At 34.0% G+C, this 23,826-nt stretch overlaps 5 protein-coding genes and 1 pseudogene across 6 annotated transcripts; 2 read left to right on the top strand and 4 right to left on the bottom strand.

Moving 5' to 3' along the window:
- Positions 1 to 1,322: 1,322 nt before the first annotated feature.
- LOC17878253 (15-cis-phytoene desaturase, chloroplastic/chromoplastic) lies at positions 1,323 to 6,103 on the bottom strand. The gene is made up of 15 exons (XM_006283366.2): positions 5,986 to 6,103; positions 5,600 to 5,793; positions 5,386 to 5,518; positions 5,209 to 5,297; positions 4,705 to 4,762; positions 4,107 to 4,262; positions 3,480 to 3,628; positions 3,171 to 3,290; positions 2,879 to 3,092; positions 2,694 to 2,796; positions 2,554 to 2,601; positions 2,328 to 2,373; positions 1,927 to 2,114; positions 1,647 to 1,809; positions 1,323 to 1,543 (listed from the first exon to the last, which is right to left on the bottom strand). The coding sequence occupies exons 2-15, from the start codon at positions 5,762 to 5,764 to the stop codon at positions 1,475 to 1,477; spliced, it is 1,701 nt and encodes a 566-aa protein (XP_006283428.1). The 5' UTR covers positions 5,765 to 5,793; positions 5,986 to 6,103; the 3' UTR covers positions 1,323 to 1,474.
- Positions 6,104 to 7,682: 1,579 nt separating this feature from the next.
- On the top strand, positions 7,683 to 10,363 carry LOC17880017 (E3 ubiquitin-protein ligase RHF1A). The gene is made up of 8 exons (XM_006286122.2): positions 7,683 to 8,031; positions 8,374 to 8,420; positions 8,527 to 8,589; positions 8,663 to 8,774; positions 8,861 to 9,159; positions 9,479 to 9,586; positions 9,656 to 9,932; positions 10,033 to 10,363. The coding sequence occupies exons 1-8, from the start codon at positions 7,870 to 7,872 to the stop codon at positions 10,048 to 10,050; spliced, it is 1,086 nt and encodes a 361-aa protein (XP_006286184.1). The 5' UTR covers positions 7,683 to 7,869; the 3' UTR covers positions 10,051 to 10,363.
- A 124-nt stretch (positions 10,364 to 10,487) lies between these two features.
- On the top strand, positions 10,488 to 11,067 carry LOC17878104 (putative zinc finger A20 and AN1 domain-containing stress-associated protein 8). Its single transcript, XM_006282725.2, has one exon. The coding sequence runs from the start codon at positions 10,663 to 10,665 to the stop codon at positions 11,065 to 11,067; it is 405 nt and encodes a 134-aa protein (XP_006282787.1). The 5' UTR covers positions 10,488 to 10,662.
- Positions 11,068 to 11,399: 332 nt separating this feature from the next.
- On the bottom strand, positions 11,400 to 11,672 carry LOC111829395. The gene is made up of 2 exons (XM_023778480.1): positions 11,520 to 11,672; positions 11,400 to 11,441 (listed from the first exon to the last, which is right to left on the bottom strand). Exons 1-2 carry the CDS (start codon positions 11,670 to 11,672, stop codon positions 11,400 to 11,402), a joined length of 195 nt encoding a protein of 64 aa, XP_023634248.1.
- A 1,013-nt stretch (positions 11,673 to 12,685) lies between these two features.
- LOC17879758 (DUF21 domain-containing protein At4g14230) lies at positions 12,686 to 15,430 on the bottom strand. 2 transcript variants are annotated; one of them, XR_002833013.1, is made up of 9 exons: positions 15,098 to 15,430; positions 14,909 to 14,985; positions 14,720 to 14,803; positions 14,289 to 14,626; positions 14,031 to 14,118; positions 13,864 to 13,937; positions 13,276 to 13,765; positions 13,094 to 13,195; positions 12,686 to 12,894 (listed from the first exon to the last, which is right to left on the bottom strand). XR_002833013.1 is itself a non-coding variant. In XM_006283598.2 (8 exons), the coding sequence occupies exons 1-8, from the start codon at positions 15,339 to 15,341 to the stop codon at positions 13,154 to 13,156; spliced, it is 1,437 nt and encodes a 478-aa protein (XP_006283660.1). In that variant the 5' UTR covers positions 15,342 to 15,430; the 3' UTR covers positions 12,905 to 13,153. The 2 variants fall into 2 exon arrangements, 1 of the variants encoding a protein (XP_006283660.1); XM_006283598.2 differs by lacking the exon at positions 12,686 to 12,894 and having other exon boundaries at positions 12,905 to 13,195.
- A 1,273-nt stretch (positions 15,431 to 16,703) lies between these two features.
- LOC17877855 lies at positions 16,704 to 23,298 on the bottom strand (annotated as a pseudogene).
- Between the last annotated feature and the right edge of the window lie 528 nt (positions 23,299 to 23,826).

Raw genomic sequence — 23,826 nt, 5'->3', positions numbered from 1 at the left:
TTTGCTACTTTGTTCCTATCTAGGACGATTGAGAGAAATCCAAAAAATTATGATGAATTATACAACCAAACCCTTTTAGGTCTTATTTTCCTAGTTTTAAAGTGTTGCAGTTGCTAGCGGTTAGTACCAATTATAAAAAACACTCCACTAAATTTTAAAAGCTCTCTCCCACAAGCGTTTACGACTGATTTAAAAAAGAAAATAACTTAAAAAGAAGGAAAATCTATAAACTGAAATATATTTTACCATGTCCTATATATTTTTTTCGTCATCAAGTCCTATATATATTCACATTAAGTATCAATAAATAATCATTCTCTAAATATAATTTTTCAATATTATTTATTATTTGTGTTTCACTATATAAATTATTTGTTTGACATTTGAATAATTATTAAGATGTATATTTAGTAATTAACTAATTATGTATGGATTTTAATTATTAACCATGTTTAAAAAAGTTATTCTTTTTCATAAATATATTTAATTTTGTAAAATTAGTATTTTGGTAATTCATTTATGGTTTTTAGTTATTAATCATATTCATTTTTCAATATATATATTGTTTTTTGCCTACTTTTTCAATATATTTTTATTTAATCATAGTAATATAGTTTTTATTGCATTTATACATTTTTATAATCATATTGACATTTATTTTTACAATTTTTGATTTAACCGCTATTGCACCCACTGGTCAACTAATCATAGAACTCCCGCAAACGCAACCATATAAACGCAAAACCAGTCGATCAAACCGCCTAATAACGCTTGAAACCGCAACCTCCCGCTTTCACAATTTTTCGTTTAAACCAGTCAGACCCTAATTTACGGAAGTAAATTTGAATCGGCCTTAAAAATTATAATTGTAACAATTGTAATTTTAGCTTTAAAAAAAAAAAATCAAACTGTTCCACATTTGTATACACATACAAAACGAAAACGATATTGTTTGATGTCTTGTGTACTCTATGAGTATGATGTATCACCTGCTGTCTCCACTACTCAAAGCCAAAAGCAATTTCAGTTCGTTGCTCACGTGACTTGCAAGAGACTCTCTTACACCCTACTAGCTAGCCTTAGATGCAATTTTGTGGTTGGAAATTTTCGTTTCTTATTTTTCTTTATTTCTCAATGTTTAGATTTACAACATGTTCTGTTGTTGCCTCGGATCAATCATAGATCCACCTTTTGTAATAAAGATGTTATATCACAAATAAAGTTACCAAAATGATGAGACAAAATGATAAATCATTATATGATTACAAAAGTTCGACAGTAATTAGTACTTTAAAAAAATTATATTTAAGAAAAAATTGATAAAGGAAAAGGAGAGATGTCAAATCTGTGAGATTCATTTACTGAAGAGAGTAGGGTCAATACAATTCTGGATTGCAATGAGATTTATACACAAACAGTTACAAATTATAAATAAATAATGCTTACAAGCAAATCATCTTTAAGCTTTACTCTCTCATGATGATGATGATACTGTTGCCTCCGACAACTTCCTCGGTCCAGATGCAGCTAGTAGCTCGTAATCCTGTTCAATCAGTAACCCCAACTTAAGCAATCTCTCTATACAACCTGAACAGTTTAACTTGATGGGACAAATGTGCTTTTTAAATGGCAAAGTTTTGGTTTACCTGAACAATAGACTGTGAGCAGAATTTGCCAGAGAGAACAGCACCTTCCATAGAAGCTAAGTACTTCTGTTTAGTGTAATCTCCAGCTAAGTAGAATCCTTGAATAGGTGATCTCTGTAGAGGACGACATGGTTCGCAGTTTGGGATGGTCTTATACACAGACCTGATCATGCAACAAAAATGGAATATGTTGTGTCTATCATCATAATGCCAAGTCTCTTGTGAAGTTTAAATAAAATGGGAGATTATACAATGTTGGGTTTGATGTAATTTCTCTAACCTTGGAGTTTTGACGACATGGTACTTCAAGATTTTAGCTTTGCTTTGGTCAACTGCGATTTCATCCGGGAAGAGTTTCTCAAGTTCTTTCATTGTTGCATCTATGATGTCAGAGTCGGACCGTGATATCCATTCCTCTGCTGGTGCAAATACTAGCTCCAGCATCGACCGGTTAGGATCGTAATATTCCTACAGTTAATCATGAAAGTAAATGCTTTGTTTAACTTTAGGAAAATCTAGGTTTAACTAGAACTGAAATCAAGTAAGCCAACAAAATATATGACAATTGACAAGATACTTGTAAGTGTTAGACAAGAGACGTACTAGTGCACCAAGTTTTAATCTCTTATGATAGATACATAGTAGAGGAACAGGTTTAGAAAGACAAGAATGCGTTCTTACCTTACAAGTTAAGGACATGTCGGCATATACACTCAGAAGGTTACTTCTGCAAAAACACCAAAACAAAAACCAAGAACACGCCTTAACTGTTGCTGATTCGAGACTATACATTTCTTATTCTTGATGAAAAGTCAAGTATTAATGTAAAACTCTTTTTTCAGCACGATATCCAGCTAAATATTCTATAAGATGTAATGCCTCAAAACTGCGTAAATAAGAAATTCACCTGCTAAAGAGTAGGTGATCATATGTGTTCTTCAGTTTTCGATCAAACCTACGATAACAGTTCATAGCAGTTAAGATCTGCTTGTGATCTCACACCGAAATGCCAGAGAAAAGAAAAAGAGAGGTATCGGTCTCACTCACCATATATGAACATTAATAACTGGCACTCCAACTAATTTATCCAATTTCTTGAAGTATGGTATTTCTTTCCAGGAATCTGGTAAAAGGAGCTTCAGGATATCAACTACAAAAAAAAACAGAAACCGCATATTAATAAGCAGGATACCAGATGAGATATAAACCCACAAGACAGCATGGTAGTAAACCTGGAGCGGCAAAAACATACGCGTCGCCTTCCACAGTGCTTCCATTAGTGAGTAAGAAATTCTTAACAGTGCCATCGTTATTGAGCTCAATTTTCTTTATCCTAGAATTAAGTTGCACTTCCCCACCTAGTGATCGAATATGTTCCACAACTGGCATACAAAGCCTTTCTGGAGGATTGCCATCCAAGAATGCCATCTTCGAACCATGTTTTTCCTGTCAATGTAATTTCTATTAGTTTGCATTTGCAAGTTCTCAAAATCTGAAGAAATCTGAAGGGCTGGAATATCAAACCTGAAGAAATCGGTTCAAAGCTATCAAAATGCATTGCATTGACAGTTCATCAGGGTTTATAAAGTTTAGCGCCTTTGACATGGCAATAAACACCTCGTCGGTCACACGCTCAGGTACTCCCTGGACAAGTATACTTTATCATAATCTATTATTATCTGACGAGCAAAAGTACATGCAGGAGAATAAAACAAAAACAACCACATGATCTGGAAAAATCTGAGCTAACCATAAAGTTGACAAATAAACATGATCCACCATGCTAACTACTCTAGAAAATTTAGTTGATGTGAACTCAAATAGCCTACTTGCCTGCTTTTGCATCCACTCTTTGACTGATAAACCATCTTGGGCCTCAACATACGCCTGGCCGCCGACCATGGCTGGCAAAAGTCCAATAGCAAACTTTATTTTCTCTGGCCATGTCAGCATTTCGTTGTTCCTCAAAATAGCCCAAATTCCTACAAAGTAAATCCAACATCAACAACTTGTATTATCTGCCAGAAACACATTAATTACACCATAGACACATTTCAGCACTAATGCTACACTGGAGTTCAGTTGTCATCTTGCCTTGACCAGCAAACAGAATTTTGCATTTTAAATTACCAGTCTAGTACATGGAAACTCGAAACTAGATTCCTTACATTGGAAAGAAAAATGACCATGTTCTTTACGACGTCTAGATCACATACACATATGCAACATAGTTACTAACCCTACTTTTTTACTCAGTTCCATCATAATTTATTTTACATTCAACTCAAGTTTCTGCCTATTAATCCAATATTATCAAATCAAATTCAGGATGCCACTAACTATAGATTCAACCACTGTTTTCATCATATATTTTCTGTTTTAAAGTTCAAACTACATGAAGCAGCAATATTATATTAGTAGGTTAGCAGATAATAGTATGCCATAACTTTATCCTCTCACCGTTCAAGGGTGCTGGTAGGACATCTGGGAAGTCAAATCTACTAAATTCACCAGGTTTACTTGGCATAGCAAAAATCATGGAGTGTTCTTTCCACTGCAACCGATCATTAATCCCGAGTTCTCCAAATAAATTCTGCACATTCGGATAAGCACCGACTTCCGGCAAGAATATGAAGAGAGTCAAGAGAAAAAGTAAAGAACTTCACTAAAGAATATTAATAACAGGGAAAACAGCTAAACATTGTTCTGCATTTTATTCTAAATTTGTTGGTAGAACTAATAAATGAAAGGGGTCTTTCTTGGTTATCTCAATGAGTACATTTCAAAACAAGTACAAGATAATAAGGGAAAAACTTTATAAAAACTTGTTACTATCAGAATTAATAAATGCATATGATCTAATTGACATCAGCTTATTTTCTGTGTGTGTAGCATCACTTTGCAAACAGACGTATCTTATGCAGCTATCTATTATCAGACCCTGAAGCTTACATTTGTAAATCCAATGTAAATTCAATCCAAGTTGTTAATCATCTACCCTCTCGTGAACAACTTATATAAGAGGAGCACCAGATAAGATATAAATTTTTGAACTTACAGAATATATGTAAACCGGTTTCATACCAATCCCCATCTTCATCTTTCCATGCAGCTATCTGCAGGAAAAAAAAAATTTCACATTGTTAACAGATCCTCTCAAATATAAAAGGTAAGGTAAACTTTCTAAATGGAACAAAGAAGGACCTAACCCAAGAGTCACAGAACACAACAACAATGTAACAAAATATATAATCATATTCATAAGAATTCTTCCAGTAAACTACTCTATATTGTTTTATACTAAACCTATGAATTGGAAGAGGTTGTGCAGTGTACAGAACAAGACAGAAAACATAAGAACATAAAAAATAAACAATTTGGCAGTAAAAGACTCAAGAGAGATACATGTACACAGTTGTGTACCTAAGAGCTGTAAACACTAGTTATATCTTGTAGTCTCGCAAACATAATTGGTACAGCCTTTGGAAATTAGCAAATCTCACAAGAATGATGAATGTAAACAAGCATGAGTTGTTCGACGATTAAGAACCAATCGAAGTACCTTTCCACCAAGAACATCTCTTGCTTCTAGCAACAAAGGTTTATGGCCTGCATCAGCCAGGTACTTTGCAGTTGATAATCCAGCCAATCCTGCAATTATTTGAGAGGCAAAAGTGCATCAGGCTTACTAAACAAACTTCATCAGATCTTAAACGGATCACTATTTATTGACACATACCAGCACCAGCGATAACAACTTTCAAAGGCTTTGCAGGACGAGGAGCACTACGGAAAGATGCAGATAAACTTGCAGCTTCCAAGAAATTAACAGTATTCTCAAGCTCAGGCCTTGGAATATCCACACAAACTACCTGTAATGACCTCTCTTTAATCAAAACAACACTTACACAATAGATAAAATTTCGAGAATTCCAAGTAAAAAAAAAAAAAACCTGCAAAGGACCAGCACTCCTCCTCCTTGTTCTTGTCTTAAGTGCTTGAGAAGTCGGAACCCTAAAGCTATGTCCCATCAATTCACAACCTCCAGATGAAATAGCCTCCAAAAACCCATTTTGATAAGGCAAATTCGCCGCAGAAACATTCCCAAACACAACCATCTTTCTCCACCTTAATTCACAATTCCCTCCTACGAAGAAGCCAAAACGTAATTAGAATTACAAAACACACAAAAAGGAGGAAACTTTGTATCTTAGAGGAAACCCATGGGAGCAATTCAGACAAAAGTTATCTTTTAACACATAACTGACAACAAGAAGAACTAAAAAGCTGACTTGATGTAAAGGGCTACAGTAGTAGTTCTCGAGTATCTTATCTTTACCTAACGAGTAATCGTAAAGTAGAGAAACCAGGAGAGTCAGCGAAGAAGAAGAAGAAGGAAGCTGGGTAGTGGGAGTAGCCGATAAGTATAACAATATGGTCTTGGATGGTTTTCAGACCACGCTCTACTTTTTGCTTACGAAAGATAGAGATTACCACAAAAATTAAAATTAAAAGACTATATTGTTTGCATTTCGTTAACACCGTAGTATTCTATTCCATTCCGGGTCTTATTGATTAATCGAGTTGTAAGAGAGTAGAGACAATGCATCTCTCCTAATTACAGTATGATAAGATCATAGAGATGATAGATATGATTTAACAATTAAAGTTATAAAACAAAATAAAGTATAGACAAACATAAACAAGTGAAAATTGTAATCGGTATTGCCATTTGTCGGAATCTGAATTCAAGATCAAGTTCTCTAAAGTTGTCAAGATAATTTGGACATATGGTTTAATAAAACAAATTCTAGATATCTCAAATCTAGAAGGATTTGGGGTTGGAATTACAAAAAAAAATTCATGTTTGTTTGAGAGATTTTCAACAAATAACAATATTAACGGTTTGTTGGTAAAAATTTATATCGGAAAATAGTAATTAGCATGAATGTTTCGAATGCCTATTTGTCAAAAAGATTTTGTAATTGTTAGAGGAGTGGTTTTGTCAAAATTTCAGCTAGTTGATTTGTAGTTTTCATGTAATTAGGTGCAATAGTCCGAAGTTTGGATTGCATCTCGAACGAAATGACAATTTGCTTACACATTTTTATGTTCTCTTTTGGCAAACATACGTAATTTGGTTAGGATGTGGTTTGGTGAATGTCGATAATAACTAGAAGCATATTTGGTCTTGTAAGCTCTTGTAATACAACGGAAAGGTGTTTTACCTCTACCAATGAACATGCCACACAAGAAAATCTTCACATAAGATAAACCATACTAAGAGTTGTAGTAGAGCAAGCAGTCGTCGTTGGATATGCAATAGACAGAAATAAATTGTTAAAGAAGATTCGATATTGAAAACAATCAATCGAATTAAAATTTCAGAAAAATCGAAATTTCAGAAAGAAATCTGAAATCGAAAAACTAAAGAAATAGTGAAGAATTTTATTACTAATTTTTTTTTTATTTAACAACTTTTAAAAAGATTAGCTCAAAGAAGCCAATTTGACATAATATTGTTTACATAAGAAATATAATGTGGTTCGAAAAATTCGTGCTAGCAAATCCTAAGTGTGTTATACTAAAAGTTTTTGTTAGTACTCCAAAGTGTGTTATACTATAGTTTTAATTTTGTTTTAAAACATCTTTTTATATTTATCAATGTGACTTTCAAAACCAAATTCTCAATTTATCTTTAAAGTAAAATATATTTTCATTGAAATTAAGTTAACCATTATTCATTAGATACAAAATATACATGTATAATTCATAATGCTTATATAATTTGGGGAAAATGATAGAAAAACAAATTATAGAGAAAAAACTTCATTAAATTATATGTGTTCTTCTCACTTTTTCGGAAATTGGGTCCATTATATCTGATGGTGAAATACGTTTAGAATCTAAAACTAGTGGACTAGCAAAGCCCAATAGTCCATTTATATAAGTTTTTATAACAAACTTTGAATAATAAAAAATAAAAAATGAGAAAAAGAAAAGGTAAAAGTGGGAACGAACAGTCGAATCGAACTTTACTCTCCTCCTACCTCCTTCCCATTTGCTCTTTTTTTTTGACTTTTCGCTTCCTTTGACTTATCAGTCTCCTCTTCTCTCTCTCTATCTTTTGATCAAATCCATCTTCATCTTCTTCTTCAACCTCTTGAATCTCACAAATTCTCAATCCTCAAGCTTCTTCTTCCTCCTCTTCGTTTCGACAACAATGTCTAATTTCACTTATTCTTCCGCTTTCAACTTATCCGACTCCTCTTTAAACTCCGCCATTGGTTCTTCTTCCTCTGCGTTCTTCGTCTCCTCCGATGATGATTCCGATGACGCTTGTAGCATCTGTCTCGAGCCTTTCTCTCTCCAGGATCCTTCCACTGTCAGATTCTGAACTCTTCTCTCTCTCCCTCTCTCTTTGTTATTCTAACATTTGTCTTAGATACGCTTCACCTCTTTTCTGGGTTTTACGATCTCGTTATCCCCCTTTTGCCTTAAATCTTGGAATAACTGGAATTTGAAACTGAGATTATGCCTTAGTAATACGAGATCGTTAGATTTCTCGATGATTTGTTCTTAAACCCATCGGTGAACATGTTCGATTCATCGTCTCGCTTTCTCATATCTGGCCCTATGGAATCTACCATAAATTATGTTCCATTGTTGTTACTTCTCCGATGTTTCCAATATCTAAATCTTCTGCCAAATGGATGTTCACTTTCAGGTTACAAGTTGCAAACATGAATATCACCTTCAATGCATCATTGAATGGTACTATGTCAAAATCCAATCTTTGATCTTATTTGTTCTTTGTTTAGATTTCTATTTCTTGTTCATCTATCAGTGACTGATTTGTAAATTGGGTGTTATTACACAGGTCACAGAGAAGCAAAGAGTGCCCTATTTGCTGGCAACTGTTTGTTTTGAAAGATCCTGCTAGGTACTCATTCATCTAAGAACAAAGATTATTTGCTCACAGTTAGGTTTTAATTAGAACGGTTCCTATTTTGTAGCCAAGAGCTTTTGGCTGCTGTGGAAAAGGAAAGATTGTTGAAAACTAGGAACATATCTTCATCATCTCCAATTTCTATTCATCACTCTCTTGAGGATTTTCACTCTGAGGAGGTTCGAAATGTATCCACTGTGGTTTTGTAAAACTAAGGTGGTTTGGTTCTAGTTGTTGACTAAGAGGTGATATATTATTTTCCCAGGAGGAATCGCAGTTTAACAGCTTTGATGAACAATTCTTGAGGCAACTCACCGAAGCTGCCCATAGACGTTGTCTGCTTCGCAGAAGGGAGAATCAAACCTCCTCCAGTTTTGTTTCGTCCAGTACTGATCCCATTCCCAGTACGATGCATCCTTCTGATTTTATCAATCTTTATCGTATATCTGCTATTTCTCAAGATGAACATCAACTCGCAAACCTTTGTCCTAGTCCTGGCTCATTGACCGCATCTCCTGTCTCTGGTCACTCTTCCGCTCCTACAGATAGCAACAACGCATCCAGGTATGGACTTGAACAGATAACGAGCTTCCATGATTTATTTGGTTTCTATTTGCTTGGGTTGCCTCTCTAACCAGCTTTCATGATTTATACGGTTTCTATTAGTTTGAGTTTGCTCGAGAAAATGTGTATATGGGACAAGGCTACACAATGCAGAGACTCTTATATCTCCTGTTTCGCTTGGCTGGATTTTTGTCCACTGATAAATATTTTAGATGGCTATTGAATGCGAGACCATGTCTTTTCATTACAAAGCTACTTTTTGGAAATTTCTCAAGCCTTTAAATTGGTTAGAACTGACCTAAACCCTATTTGTCATCAGAATCTCCCCTGGCCTTTCTCCATCTCGTTCATCTCAAAGTCCAGATCCACCTGAAGCATCCTCGCTTCCAGAAGCCATTAAATCCAAACTATCTGCAGCTTCTGCAAAGTATGTCAATCAATCCTTCCTCATTTGTTCAGAAGTTGGTAACAGAAACTGATTGGGACATACCTGTAGGTACAAGGATTCGATCTCTAAAAGTAAACAAGGTCTTAAAGAGAAGCTACTTGCTCGCAATAACTCAGTGAAAGAATTGAGCAAAGGAGTGCAACGTGAGATGAATGCAGGAATAGCTGGTGTCGCACGAATGATCGACCGTTTGGATTTTGGTTCAAAACGTTTTGGAGGGTCTGCTACTGCTTCTGGATTCAATTTCTCATTCAAAGGGAAGCGTGTTGAAGCCAATTCCAAGTCTAACAACAATGGAGACAAAACCGAACCGCAAAGCCTGCAGGTTTCAGACTTCTCCACTTCTCCTGGTTTCTATATGTGTTTCTCTAACACATAAAGCTATCGATTGGTTTTGCTAATGAGGATCGTTGAAATTATCTCAGGGTGGAGAAACGTGCTGATGAAATCAAATAAACGGAGAGGCCTTTTAATGCAAGCGATGTACGTTTCCATTGAATCAACTTACCCGTTGGTCTTCGCATCCTGCATTGTTCAGAGCTTACCACGGAGTCACGGTCTCGTCTCTCTCTCTCTCTCTTTTCTCTCTGTTACTTTTGCGATGAAGTACTTCTAGAAGGCTAAAATAAGCATCTGATGAGTAATCTTTTTAATTACTCGACTTTCATTGAGTTAAAAACTTTATATAATTTTATTTTCAAAGGATAATGTTATATATGTTTTTCCACGTAGAATTGGATAATTAGTCCGCTGAAATCAATATTGCATTATGATTCTATTTATAGACAAGTCCACAAATAAAGCCAAAAAAACAAAAAAAAAATTGAAGATAAATATCGAATTTGATTAGGAACACCTGAATCTGGCAGGGATCTCTATATATTTATAAGTCTTCAAAAGCTCTATAAAAAACTCAAAGACATGCAAAATTTCAAACGTAAGATAAGATTGCAGAGAGTCAAAACAAATAAGAAGGCGAAGTCACTCTTATACACAAAACGTTGCAAACATAAGATTGGATTGTGTGGAGAGCCAAAACAAGAAGGCAAAGAGTAATGACAGGAGAACCTTCTCTATGCATTAGAGGATGTGGCTTCTTCAGCACGTCACAGACAAAGAACCTCTGCTCTAAGTGCTACAACGATTTCTTAAAGGACGAGTCTGCCAGATACTTGGCCACTTTGAACAACAACTCGAAAACAGCAGCAGAGGCGGCCGAAGAGGTCACAGCTGCCGAGAAGGCGACTGCGGTGGAGGTGAAGAAGAAGAGTAGTAGATGCAATAGTTGCAAGAAGAAGGTGGGATTGCTAGGGTTTCAGTGTAGATGTGGCCACATGTTCTGCGGGACTCACCGTTACCCGGAGGAGCATTCTTGTCCATCTGATTATAAAGCTGTCGCCATTCACGAGTTAACCAAACAAAACCCTATCGTCAAGGGTGATAAACTCTTCAAACTTTAATCACCCTTCTACGTGATGCATCTCTTTTTTTTTTTCTCTGTGTAGATAATACTTTCCTCCTCTTTACTAAATAAATATTGTTTTAGGTTTCTTTTTATGGAAACATTTTAGTCCTAGCAACAACAATAAAAGATTACTTGATAATCACGAAACGTGAAAACGCAAACGAGGAAGTTAACCAAGTAGACACACAATTCAAAACTTAAAATGATGATTAGTATTGATTATACGTTGTGTATTGCATGCAAAGCAACCTCTTTTAGAATTTTGTTTGTTTATATACTTTTTAAAAGGGTTGATTTAGTCGAATGGTATAGATCACGACCATACTTTCATCGATCCAAGAGATATTTAACAAGAAGAACAAAAACTGCCTATAACACAAACAAAATGTACGTAGTCCATGTGTTTGGTCATTGATCGTTATCACCAGAAACTACAAAAAAACGAACAGAACCATGGAAATTATGTTTGAGTAATGGACGCATTAGTCCTACAGAGTTCTTCAGCCACAGCCTCCACATCGCACTAATCTTTCGGGTTGTGTCCGCAAAAACTTCAACGTTCTCATTAGCTTCTGGATTTTTACACATAATGAAGTTCATGGACAACGTCGACCCGATTCTTGCGCATGGATTCAGTGCTACATTACATTAATATACATATAAAGCAATAACGACGTTAATGTATTTTACCGCCTCTTCAAAAAAACAAATTGTTTGACTACGAATTTTTGGACATGCAATGAAACATTCATGTAAATAACCTTAGACCAATCAATGATCATACTGATTGGTAGTATAATTCATTCCTCTAAACAAACTTGAAACTAGAGAGAGCAAGGTTGATCAACTTCTTTTGGAAAAACCGAGCCAATCGATGCTACCATACTACCTATGTTTTTGTTTACTTTCCTAAATGTTTACGTTAATTTGTGAAAATATGGTAATCATAATTTGTAAGATCTACATGCAAAAGATAGATTCAAAGAAATCTCACGTTGATCTGGAGAGTAGGGAGTGTAAAGTAGGAATGAAGAGGTGAGATGAGAAGAGAAAAGAGGAAGTCTTCCTTGGCTAGCATAGCATCTCAGAGTTATATCTATAACATTTGTGACTGTTTCATCTTCCTTGACAACAAAACGTATGGGTCCAGTACTCCCTATCACCTTAATGCTTACAAGCAATTTATTCTCCTTCAAATTCTGCAACTTCTTCTTCATCTTCAACGTCCTCGCTTTCTCTATCTTTTTCAAACTCATTGTATCCATCTTTGATCTTCTTGTGTTAGTTTGGTGTGTAACGATTAGTACTTCAGTACGTCCCCTATTTAAACAAGTCACACGTACGTACAACCTCTTATGAATTAAGTGGTGCTTATTAGGTTAAGTGGAGGGTATTAGCAGCCACAGCCAGTGGGTTTAATGGGTTTTTAAGGGATAAACTATTTTTTTCATCGATAGTAATTGGTTACGTTTGATGATTTGGTATCTACGTTTATATATATTTTCCAGCTATCTCAAGAGAATAGAATCTTGAAATAGTAAAATTCACTTTGTTCTATGGTTTCTTACATAAAGTACGTACACACACTCTTATGTGCTTTATCGTGTGCTTTAGCCGCCTTTTATGGTCCCTCGAATGCTTTTAGAATTAGAACTGATTTAACTAAATTTGTCAAAGCATTACAGGACAATTAAGTGCTTAGTGGGTTACTAAAACGTCTGCAAGTTCTGGTACAATCTTTTCCCCCTCTAGAAATTGCACATGAGCAAATGTGTATGGTTGAATAAAGTGAGGAAGTGTTTATAGTAGGACAGCGAAGAATCTGACAAGAATATACAAAAAGAATCAATTCTTGGATATGAGAAAAGTTGAAAGAATTGTAGATTATTATATCTACATGTTTGTATTATACATATGTAGTTAAGCAGTGAAAGAGAAGGTGCTCAAAACTGATCTATCTGTAACTTTCAAGCCTTATTTATTTCTCACATCTCAAGCAAAAACTCAACAGTACCACCCACCTGAAATCATCAGTTTTTCGATCTAGGAGGACCGGTCATGGTTCCGATCAGTTTATCAACCTATTTAGGAGTAGAAGATGCTTTTGGCGTTTTTGGTCCTCCCTGCAAAGAAAAACAAAACCCGGTTCTTATTTCTACATATCTTTCCAGTTAACCATTTGTTTTGCAAGAGTGAAACTTACAGTTCCCTTTTGGCCTAGTAACCTTCGGCCTGAAGGTGCTCTCGCTAATGATGAAATGGCTACTGCTGCTACAGTCGCAACCCGAATTCTCTTATGCACGTCTATATACTCATCTGTTTCGTCCACAATCTCCTCCTGCAAAAGTTCTTCAAACACATCTTCCAGTGTGATGATACCTATCACGTCTCCATCTTCAATCTCCTCTGAAGTATGCGAAAACCCATGTCTGCCGGCCTCGCTGATGAATGATTGTCCATTAGCTTTGTCGATGCGGACAATGACATTGTCGTGGTTCCCTTCTCGCTTCAGTAACAGAGGTGCAGTTAACTCGGATTTACTACTTGAGACGTTGCTTTGGCCACTATTTTCTTCAGGCAAAGTCGAAGGATGACCTTTGCTTTTTCCCTTAACCTTCACAACTGCAGCCATGTGACTGCTCCCTTTTTGAAACTCATTCAGTATGTCATACAGAGGCATATCAGCCGGAACCCTGTTTGATCATTGATGAAAACAGGAACTTTGTTGTTCACAGAAATGCTAAAGGAAGGAGTATGGAAAAGATAGCAAGCATAATAGTAACGGAAAGACCTTGGAATTCGACGTATCCCAACTGCGCTGACAAGAGTCCCTGTTTCAGGGCGAACTGTAAGGAGACTTTTCACCTAGAAAACAGAAGAATTTCTGGATTAGAGTTAGCATAAGCTACAACTGAAACATGCAACTCATAACAACGGAAAGGAATCAACAACACCTACCAAGAGAAGTCCGATAACATTTTTAGGATTCTCAGAGTAGACAGGAACACGGCTGTGACCTCGTGCTTGAATCTTATCCATAGCTTCCCTAAGAGATTAATCACAAGCAAAAAAGTTAAGAATACGGAGTCAGATATGTATATAGAGATAGTTACAGAAATGATTGCCATGCTCCAGTTTCGGAATCAAAAATACAAATATACATTAGCCTACATGACAGAGTTCACGATACTATAACAGTTAAGAACCAAAACTCACCTATCCAACTTTGAATTCACATCCAAGGAAAAGGTTGATTCAATTGGTGTCATGGCTTCTTGCGCAGTCTTCTCCGTCAAATCAAGTGCTCCACTAATGATTGTGGTCTCATCATGTGTAAGTTCACCTCCCTTTCCAGCGGCTTCACCGTGAATGGATACAAGAGCCTTTAACTGAGCTCGCCGAAATAAAGGGTCGCTGTGTCCCAGTACCCAATCCAACATCTTTGCAATAGGAAAAGATATTGGGTACGAGAGAACCATTAAGATACGGACAAGCCATACCAAATTAGCTCCCACTGCCAAACCATACCTGGTACATATAGCTTGAGGAATAACCTGAAACAAAAACAATGTTCAATTCAGTAGGAAGCCTTGATAAAACCTAGCAAAACCTAGCAAAACCTTGGAAGCAGAAGAAAAAACACAAACCTCTCCGAAAAATAGCACGAACGTGACCGATAGAATAATAGCGACATACTCATTGAATATCTTATCTAAGTATATAGGTAGCCCCTGCAACATTTCAACAAATGAACCATCTTTATACCCTGATTCATCATCATAACGAGCGTAAAAGGTTTTGGAATCAAAGACAGAGACTTGAATTAAGATAATTACCTCCATAGCAAGAGCATTGAACAAAAGCAATGTTACTAAGAGCTGATGCTGTTTCTGAACAACCGGAAAAATCGCAGCTGAAATAAATAAAAAAACATTCGCAAGCAAATTCTCACCATCACAACAAAATTCAAACATGAGATTCCAAAAAGGATTTGATCAAATTGATTCAATCGATAAATCAATCACCTGATTGTTTCTTCTCTGTTGGAGTACCACTGCGTTGGAGGATCTCGAGCTCGACGAGACCGAGAGACATGAGACCCAAAGTGAGACCCGACATAATTCCGGCGAAGAGGACGAGGAAACAAGAGATTCCGGCGTAAGTGATCCACTCCAGCGATCCGAACGGAATGGCCTCGCTTCCTACGGAGTTAGATTGTGCGACTCCGGCCAACATCCTCGCCGCAACCACCGCGTTAATCGGATGCATCTTTGAAGGATCCTCTTCCTTCGTCTCTATCTGGTTTTTGCAATTGCCGACGCCTTCTTTTAGATATTTTCTCCTCTCATCGTCGACCTAATAAGGGTCGGGTTTTGTACAATTTTGAATTCTTAGGATAAACAGCAATATTTGTTTTTTTTTTCCCTCTAATCTTTTTATTATTGGTCCCCAATATTTTCTTTACTCCTAAATCCACCCCGTTACTTTTCATTATTAATTTTTCGCCCATTGTTAAATGGATCTAATACAAATTATTCACATATATTTTACTTATTTACTTCGGCCTCCATTGGTAACCATGATTTAGGAAAAAAATGAGAAGCAATATGACATTCCTCTTCATTCTTCAATTTTTTTACCATTTACAAGTAATCATTTTTCCACATCATTCCTCACAAAATGAGTAACAATAGAACAAAAATGTTTCTCCCCAAAATTGATGAGTAACAAATGGAACAAAAAAAAAACAAATATTAAAATTCGTTTTTATTTTAAAATAAATAAAAAATTATTTATTAATAATATTTTAATCTCATAATATAATATTTTTCATATTTTTATCATGTATTGACATTAAAAAATATTTTTGATATGAATTTCATGTTAAAAAATCTTACTATACATTATTTATTGTATGGATAGTAAAACATATTTAAGAGATGTTTATATCATAAATAACAAATAAAAAATTATTATAATCTATAATAGGTTAATATAAATTATTAATTTTTAACATTAAATATTTAAATTCATTCAAAAATATATTTTAAAATTAGTGTCAAATTCATTATATATAAATTATATCTAGTATTATTATTAAAAGTTGATTTATTTAATCAAACATATTATAAAAGATAGTGTTATTGTTTGGTTACCATTTATTATTTTGTTTTCCTCTGCATGTTTTCCTTTCATTCCTAAAAAGTTGTTTATTCCGTTCCGTATTGTTATTTTTGTTCTTTTTACTTTTGTTCCTCTAATGGTTACCAGTAGAAGCTTTCGTTTATTTCATTTTCCACTGGTATTGTTATTTTATATTTTGCAAATGTGTGATTATTTTTTTTCATCCATGATTATTTTTTTCCCCCAAAAATATTTTATATGCAAATTTTGAACTTAGATGATAAAATATGGACGATGTCAAATGAGCTAAATTGCTTAACCCATAATAGATAGAGATTATATCATGATATCTAATAAATTAGCTCAACTTGCTTATCTTTTATGATATGAATTTTTATAAATAAACCTCAAACTTAAATCATCGTAATCATAAGTTAAATTCAAATAAAATTCAGTGAGTGAGACGAATACGTAATCTAAGATCGATTAAGTTTGTGAGAGAGACGATGATCTAATGTATGTTTATATAAGAAGATTACATTAAAGTTCAAGAGGTAATCACTAAATATAAGGCTAATGCTCGATTTCAGCTTATATCAGTTTGTACAAAAATTACCAAATCCAGTCTTCTAAACATGATTCACGGTCAATGACAGTCTCCGTGAACTCATGCTAGTTGCTCTAGTCCAAAGAACACGAGTCATGACAACTTGTCCTAGTCTACGTTGCCTTGTATCTAACTCTTGAGTACAATGAGCCTCGAGAAATTCTCAATGCAACAACGAAATTCGCGAATGGCGCGCGTGTTTTCGGAATAGAGCTTTTCGATACTCCATGGAATCCGAGGAAAAATTTCTCAAACGTAAGCAACCACTAAGATCGAGGATTTCGAGAGATAACAAGGTGACATCGGTTGGAAGAACCTCCAGCAATATGCACCCTCTCATTTCCAACCTCTCTAAGAATTTTAGATTCCCAATTGTAGAAGGTAAAGTCACCAAACTTTCACATTTGTTGAGTTTCAAACTCCTCAGATTGATGGCCTTGAATAGATCTGGAACTTCTCTCAACTTTGTACATTCTGACAGATCGATCTCTATGAGACTTCCAAGGGACTGAAATTAAAACCAGAAAAAAATTGGATCATTATGAACTATATAATCAATTCAATTGTATACCTACGTGTGTTAAAAATTACTATTTATGTGTGTATGTATGTAAAATCAAACCGTGGATCACAAGCCATATTGACAATTTTGGTTATTGTGAAACAAGAATCAGTAAATGCTATAAACATTAAGAACGTTACCTGGACGCCTTCCCATAGCTTCTCAAGCTTTTTGTTGCCTATCACTACGAGACGAACGAGATATTCCGGACGAAATTCACATGGTAAGCATCTTTTAAGGCAGCCGAGATAGTCGAGTCCATGGAGATCTCTGTTCCACATTGTGTCATAAAGATTCCTGTTCCATAAACAATCATCTACACGGATCTCAACTTCATATGGCATATGGATTGAATTCTCCATTTTAATTACGGGAAAATTTGTCAAATTATGACAAAAAGTGAGATCGAGGTCGTGGAGAGATTTCAATTTGAGATGCGTAGGAAAACTCTTTAGCTCGATGCAACCACGCATATTTAACTTCCTCAGTTTAATGGTGACCTGAATCGAGCGAGGAAGCTTCACCAAAGATATGCATCCATGAAGATCTAATTCTTCGAGGTTTATTGCCTTAGAAAGATTTGGAACTTCTTTCAAATATTTGGACCGACTTAAATCCATCTTCTTGAGGCTTCCTAGTGGCTGAAATCAAAATATGGAAAAAGAGAAAACACACACGTTCATAAACATTTTTGAAAAAGATTTAAAACATGCATGCATGTTACTAAATATAGTAATATACCTACAACTAATTAACACAATGCATGATTGTTACCTGAGTTCCATCCCATAGCCTCGTAAGCTTACTGTTCTCCATGCTGAGTTCAACGAGATGGTCAGTATTAAAACTACGAGGCAAATACTTCAATGGAAAACTATTCCACTCTAGCCATTTAAGTTTACGTGGCCAGTAGTCGAGGCCGTAAGGTAGATGCACTATACAGGTTTCAGTCGATGACCACAAGGAATAGTTATGGATTTTTAGAAATTGGAGATTAGCCATGCCTTTGAAGGAGTCTCCATCAATTGAAATAAATTCATTACTAAGTTCTGATGCTTTGAAGAATATTCCGACCACAGTTTCTGTTCCCTGCAAAAAACAAATATCGCAAGAGAACAACTATTAGTCTAGTCATATAGCAACAAATTATTCTTACTAATCTAATGTACAGTATAATAATAAAAATGTAAAACATATTTTTTTTTCTTTTAATATGTGTGTCAAAACTTTAAACGATTATAATTTATACCGGAAGTAAATTATAAGGTGATGCATTAAAATATAGTTGCGAAAAAAACTTACAGTTTTATGAGTAAATACTTCTAGAATTTCCTCAGCATTCTTCAGAAATCGAGATTTTCCAGGATTACCTTTAGACTCTGCGCGATCAATTTTAATACCCAACTTCTCTACAAAATTGTGCATCTCTATATATCCTTGTGGTGTAATACGTACGAGGGACTTATCAATCAACGGTTTAAGCCCAACATTATTGCAAAGGAAATCTTCGATGTAACGGACTCTACAACCATTGAAAAAACATGCAACGTACAGAAATAACTCTCGATCTTTTTCACTTAACCTGTCAAACCTGATTCTTAATGGTTTCTCAATTTTTTCATCCAAATCATTTTGGAGTTGAGGCATGATTTTCATCCACTCTTTTTCCCCCCTTTTCCTTAAAGACGAACCCAAGATACTGAGACCCAAAGGAAGATTATAGGCAAGCTTCGCAACTTGAACAACTAGTTCCTTAAAATCATTAGGTGGAGAGTTCTTCCCAAAAGCAGTCTGACATAACATCTTAAGAGCAATATCTTGAGATGGGAACTTCACCTCGTATAAATGGTCAACATCATGAGCCTTATCAAGAATTCGCTTATCTTCAGAGATCACAATAATTCTGCTTCCAGGTCCAAACCATTTAGTTTTCCCCACCAAGGTCTTAAGAAACTTTGGATCATCCACATCATCAAGAACCGCAAGAACTTTCTTCTTGTTAAGCATTTGCTCCACTACACCTAACTTCCCTCCTATCTTTGTATACTTACCTAGAATCTCTGACAGAAATTTGTCCTCCCATTCAGACTCGTTGCTATAGACATGAGGTATGAAAGCGTGAAAGTGGAATTGGTTAATGAGTCGATTGTATAGAGCTTTTCCAATGGTACTCTTACCAATCCCGGAAGGCCCCCAAATCCCAATCATTCTAGCTTCCTTGGATTTTAAGGACAATAATGGTTCCATTTCCTTTAAACGAGCTTCGATGCCGACGAATTCATCAAAACAATTCGTGGATGAGGTAAGTTTATTCGAAACATCATTAGCTATCTTTTCAACCATGGCTGCTTCACTAGACCTAATTAATAACAATATTGAGTACTTGTGTCAACCAAAAAGAGGCACCCAGACATGCACAATCGAAGTCTATGCAGAGAAAAATAATATGGGTTAATTGAGTACTTTTCATGACCATAATATCCCTTTTTGCTTTGTTAGGAAAAAAAATCAGCGATTTTGAAAATAATATTGAAAGTCTGCCAGAGTAGTTGTGACAGATTTGTTTGTTTACGACAGATTTATGTTTACATGACAGATTTTCTTCGGTAGATTTATTTTGAATGACAGATTTATTTAAGGATAGTTACGAGTTACGACAGATTTATAATTAGTGACCTATTATAATTAGTGAAAAATTTAATTTATACGACAGACTTATTTATGAAGACACCACAAATTTTTGTAATATATGACAGACTTGTTATAATGTCTGGCATATTTATTTTTCACAGTTGCTTCAGATTTATTGGTCGAAAAGATTGAGAAAAATCAGTCATTCACAACCACTGATGAAGGATTCCTCGAAAAGTTTCGTTTAAAATTCGTCGTATTGTGACAGATTTGCTTACGGAAAATAATTACTAATTTGACGTCTAGTGATAACAGATTTATTTAAAGTTACGACATATTTTTAAATTTAACTAAAAATCTTTCGTTTGATAACAGATTTGTTAAAAAATATTAAAATTACTAGAATGACCTACGTTGAGATAATTTTTGTTTTTTATGTTATGATAGATTTATTGACATTATGACAGTTTTATTTTTATTTCTAAAAATCTGTTGTTATATAACATATTTATAGATGTACATATAGTGACAACATATTTGTTTTAGAGAAATTGATACTAATAACCTTTTTATGATACTTTTTTAAAAAATACCCTTTTTGCCATTTTCATTTTTGCCCTCTCTTAAATTTTAATGGTCATTTTACCCCTAGTTTAAAGAATATTTTTTCCCAAAGGAAGAAATATTCCTTCCAAAAGTTTTCCCCCCAAAAATTTCCCGCCAAAAACTTTCCCGCAAAAAGTTTCCCTCCAAAAAAATTTCCGCACAAATTTTCCCGCGAAATAATTTTTTACCAAATTTTCCCGCAAAGTTTTTTAACGGGTTTACTAGAATTTTTAAAGGGTCTTTTAAAGGGTTTACAAGGGTTTTTAAAGGAATTTACAAGAGTTTTTAAATGGTTTTTAAGAGATTTGTAATTGTTTTGTAAAGGGTTTTAGAAGCTTACAAAGGTTTTTGAATGGTTTTAAAATGATTTACAATGGTTTTTAAAAGTTTTTATAAGTTTATAACAGTTTGAAAAGGATTAAAAGGATTTTTAAAAGATTTTTAAAATTTACAAGGATTTTTAAAGGTTTTTTAAAAGGATTTACAAGTGTTTTTAAAAGGATTTATAAGTGTTTTTAAAGATATACAAGGATTTAAAAATAGTTTTAAAGGATTACAAGGGGTTGTAAAGGATTTTAGAAGTTTAGAAAGGTTTTTAAAAGGTTTATAAAACTTTTAAAGGTATTACAAGTTCTTTAAAATGGTTTTTAAGTATTTACAAGGGTTTTAAAGGGTTTTAGAAGTTTACAAAAGTTTTTATTAAATGATTTATCACGGTTATAAGGGGTTTAAAGGGATTACAAGTGTTTATAAATGTTATAAAATGTTTTACAATGGTTTTAAAAGGTTTAGTGAAGTTTTGAAAGGTTTTGGATGACTTTTAAAAGATTTACAAGGTTTTTAAAATGATTTTTAAGGGATTTAAAACTATTTATAATGTGTTTGAAAATGTTTTTTAAGGAATTGCGGAAAAGTTTTTGCTGAAAATTGTAGAAAAAGGTATCATAAAAATGTTAGTTGTGCAAATCCGCCTTTGTTTTAATTATATGACTGATTTGTTTATTAGATATAATGATGAAAAGTTTTTATATTTTTTCTTTGGGTCATTCTCTAAAATACCATCATTTTTTTTTTAGGACAAAAATACCACAAGACTAAAACTAAAATTTAAATTTCAAACTCTAAATTATAAATTCTAAACATTAAACCCTACCCCCTAAATACTATACCCTAAATTGCAAATAATCAACCCAAACCAAAGATTTAAAATTCTATACCATTGAACAATAATTTGATTTTAGTGGTATTTTTGGAAAGAAAACCAAAATGATGGTATTTTGAGGAATTCCTCTTTTTCTTTTCTATGATTTTTATATATTAAATTTAAGATTTTAAAAAGTTAATCAGTGAAATGGATATAGTGATTAAAAGGAATAATAACAAATTTAGTGTGGCTTATTATGATCGATTATTGTTTAACAATAATTTTCATTTTTTTTTTTTTGACATCATTACAAATAATAAGTGTCTCTTTGACAGGGACTGAATTCGAACCCAGATCTAATGAGAAGGCAAACAGATGTGAGAACCAATAGCCTACTTGCCCAATAGGCAAACAATAATTTTCAATTTTAAGTTCTTAAGTTTAAAATTTTCATGTTTTAAAAATTTATTACATTTTGAACTTAACTTGTTTGATAATTTTTATTTATGTATTATGATAAATAAAATTTCCATTTAGTTTTTTATATATTTTTAATTATTTTCGTTTATAAATTTAATAAAAATAAACATAAATTTTATGTTTTGATTATTTCTTTTTTTAGCGCTATGTTTTGATTATTTCTATATTATGTATTTTTAAATTTCTTACATAATTTTAATTTTCATATATATTTTGAAAAATAAAATTATAATACAAAAACTATTATAAATTTGTTCAGCTTATTATGCCATATATACTTAATATATGTATGACAGAATTTTTCTCTTACTTGCCATTTTTAAGGTTTAGATTTTTTGGACTTTTGACATAAATATTATGTCATTCTAATAATAACCAAAAACAGAGGGTTACTTTAGTTATTTTTGGCCAAATCTGTATCAAGCTACTTAAATTTCACAAATAATATTTTAACAGAAATACTGTAATGGAATCAAAACAACATACCCGTTCAGAAGATCCTCTCCGGCTATTTTTGCTATATCTGTGAGAGCTTCTATCCATATTTGTTTCTGATCCTCTGGTTGTTTTTCCTTGATGACCACGCATGTCTCTTCAAAGACCTTACCAAAATCACCGGTCTGTTTTCCAACTTCCGAAGGATCAACGTTGTAGAAAACCGGAATCACTATTTGACCTGAATTCTTATAGCACTTGTGAATCTCAACCAATTCATTTAAGCACCACGTCGAAGACGCATAGTTCTTAGAGAAGATGACGATTGAGATCCTCGCTTCTGCTATCGCAGTTAATAGCGAAGGGCCGATTGGGCTGCTTCTCTCAATATCATTATCCATGAATGTAGTGATAGATTTGCCGTCGAGAGCCTTGAGAAGATGGCTGAGGAACGTCTTGCGAACATCTACCCCACTGAAGCTTGGGAAAACGTCGTATCTATAGCTGACAGAAGAACAAGCCGCCATGGGAGAAAATAGAGAGAAGAGATCACCAAGTGTTTTAGGATAAGTAAATCAGCACTACACAACTAGCAGTGTACATATATAGTATGAGAAAAGAGAGAGAAATGGGCTTCCTTTCCTAGAAGACTTGCATAGACGAAGACTTTTTGTATACAAGATGGATATTGAAATTTCTGGTTGTTGTTCACTGAATTGTGATAAGACATAAAAAAAAAGAAAAATTATGATAAGATTCCAAAGATCGTAGTTAATAGGCAAATAGACAGAAACGTCATGTTCGTTTAGCTGTCTTAAGTTGTCATGTACTAGAATACTGTTTATCGGCAAGTGTTCCTTCAGCTTGATACGGTAAGTCATGCATGGAGATGTTACGGTAATAAAAAAAAAAAAAAGACGATGAGAAATTGAGAATTATAATAGCAATCTGAATAAATACCACTAACAGTTGATGTCGCACTCTTTTGTAAGATAATTTTTTTTTCCTTTTTTTAGCAATATCAAAATAAATGTCACTGATAGTTGCATATTTTCTTAACATACATCATTTTAAGTTTATTTTTATAATTCTTGATCTAAATGATAATTTTTTGGAACTATAATAATTTAATATCTTAATTTTAAATATGAGATATCACAACTTT

This window comes from Capsella rubella, unplaced genomic scaffold (genome assembly GCF_000375325.1).
Source record: "Capsella rubella cultivar Monte Gargano unplaced genomic scaffold, Caprub1_0 scaffold_7, whole genome shotgun sequence".
Classification (NCBI taxonomy): domain Eukaryota; kingdom Viridiplantae; phylum Streptophyta; class Magnoliopsida; order Brassicales; family Brassicaceae; genus Capsella; species Capsella rubella.
This window is presented reverse-complemented; position numbering and strand designations above follow the sequence as displayed.

Coding starts and splice junctions, on each gene's coding strand:
- LOC17878253 (XM_006283366.2), bottom strand. CDS start 5,764: ATGGTTGTGTTTGGGAATGTTTCTGCGGCGAATTTGCCTTATCAAAAT. Junction 2,602..2,693: donor GTTATTAATGTTCATATATG/GTGAGTGAGACC, acceptor CTGTTATCGTAG/GTTTGATCGAAAACTGAAGA. Junction 1,544..1,646: donor GCTCACAGTCTATTGTTCAG/GTAAACCAAAAC, acceptor CTGATTGAACAG/GATTACGAGCTACTAGCTGC.
- LOC17880017 (XM_006286122.2), top strand. CDS start 7,870: ATGTCTAATTTCACTTATTCTTCCGCTTTCAACTTATCCGACTCCTCT. Junction 8,032..8,373: donor CTCTCCAGGATCCTTCCACT/GTCAGATTCTGA, acceptor GTTCACTTTCAG/GTTACAAGTTGCAAACATGA. Junction 8,590..8,662: donor GTTTTGAAAGATCCTGCTAG/GTACTCATTCAT, acceptor CCTATTTTGTAG/CCAAGAGCTTTTGGCTGCTG.
- LOC17878104 (XM_006282725.2), top strand. CDS start 10,663: ATGACAGGAGAACCTTCTCTATGCATTAGAGGATGTGGCTTCTTCAGC.
- LOC111829395 (XM_023778480.1), bottom strand. CDS start 11,672: ATGAACTTCATTATGTGTAAAAATCCAGAAGCTAATGAGAACGTTGAA. Junction 11,442..11,519: donor AACATAATTTCCATGGTTCT/GTTCGTTTTTTT, acceptor TTTGTGTTATAG/GCAGTTTTTGTTCTTCTTGT.
- LOC17879758 (XM_006283598.2), bottom strand. CDS start 15,341: ATGCATCCGATTAACGCGGTGGTTGCGGCGAGGATGTTGGCCGGAGTC. Junction 13,766..13,863: donor GGGATACGTCGAATTCCAAG/GTCTTTCCGTTA, acceptor ATGATCAAACAG/GGTTCCGGCTGATATGCCTC. Junction 13,196..13,275: donor TACTAGGCCAAAAGGGAACT/GTAAGTTTCACT, acceptor TTTTCTTTGCAG/GGAGGACCAAAAACGCCAAA.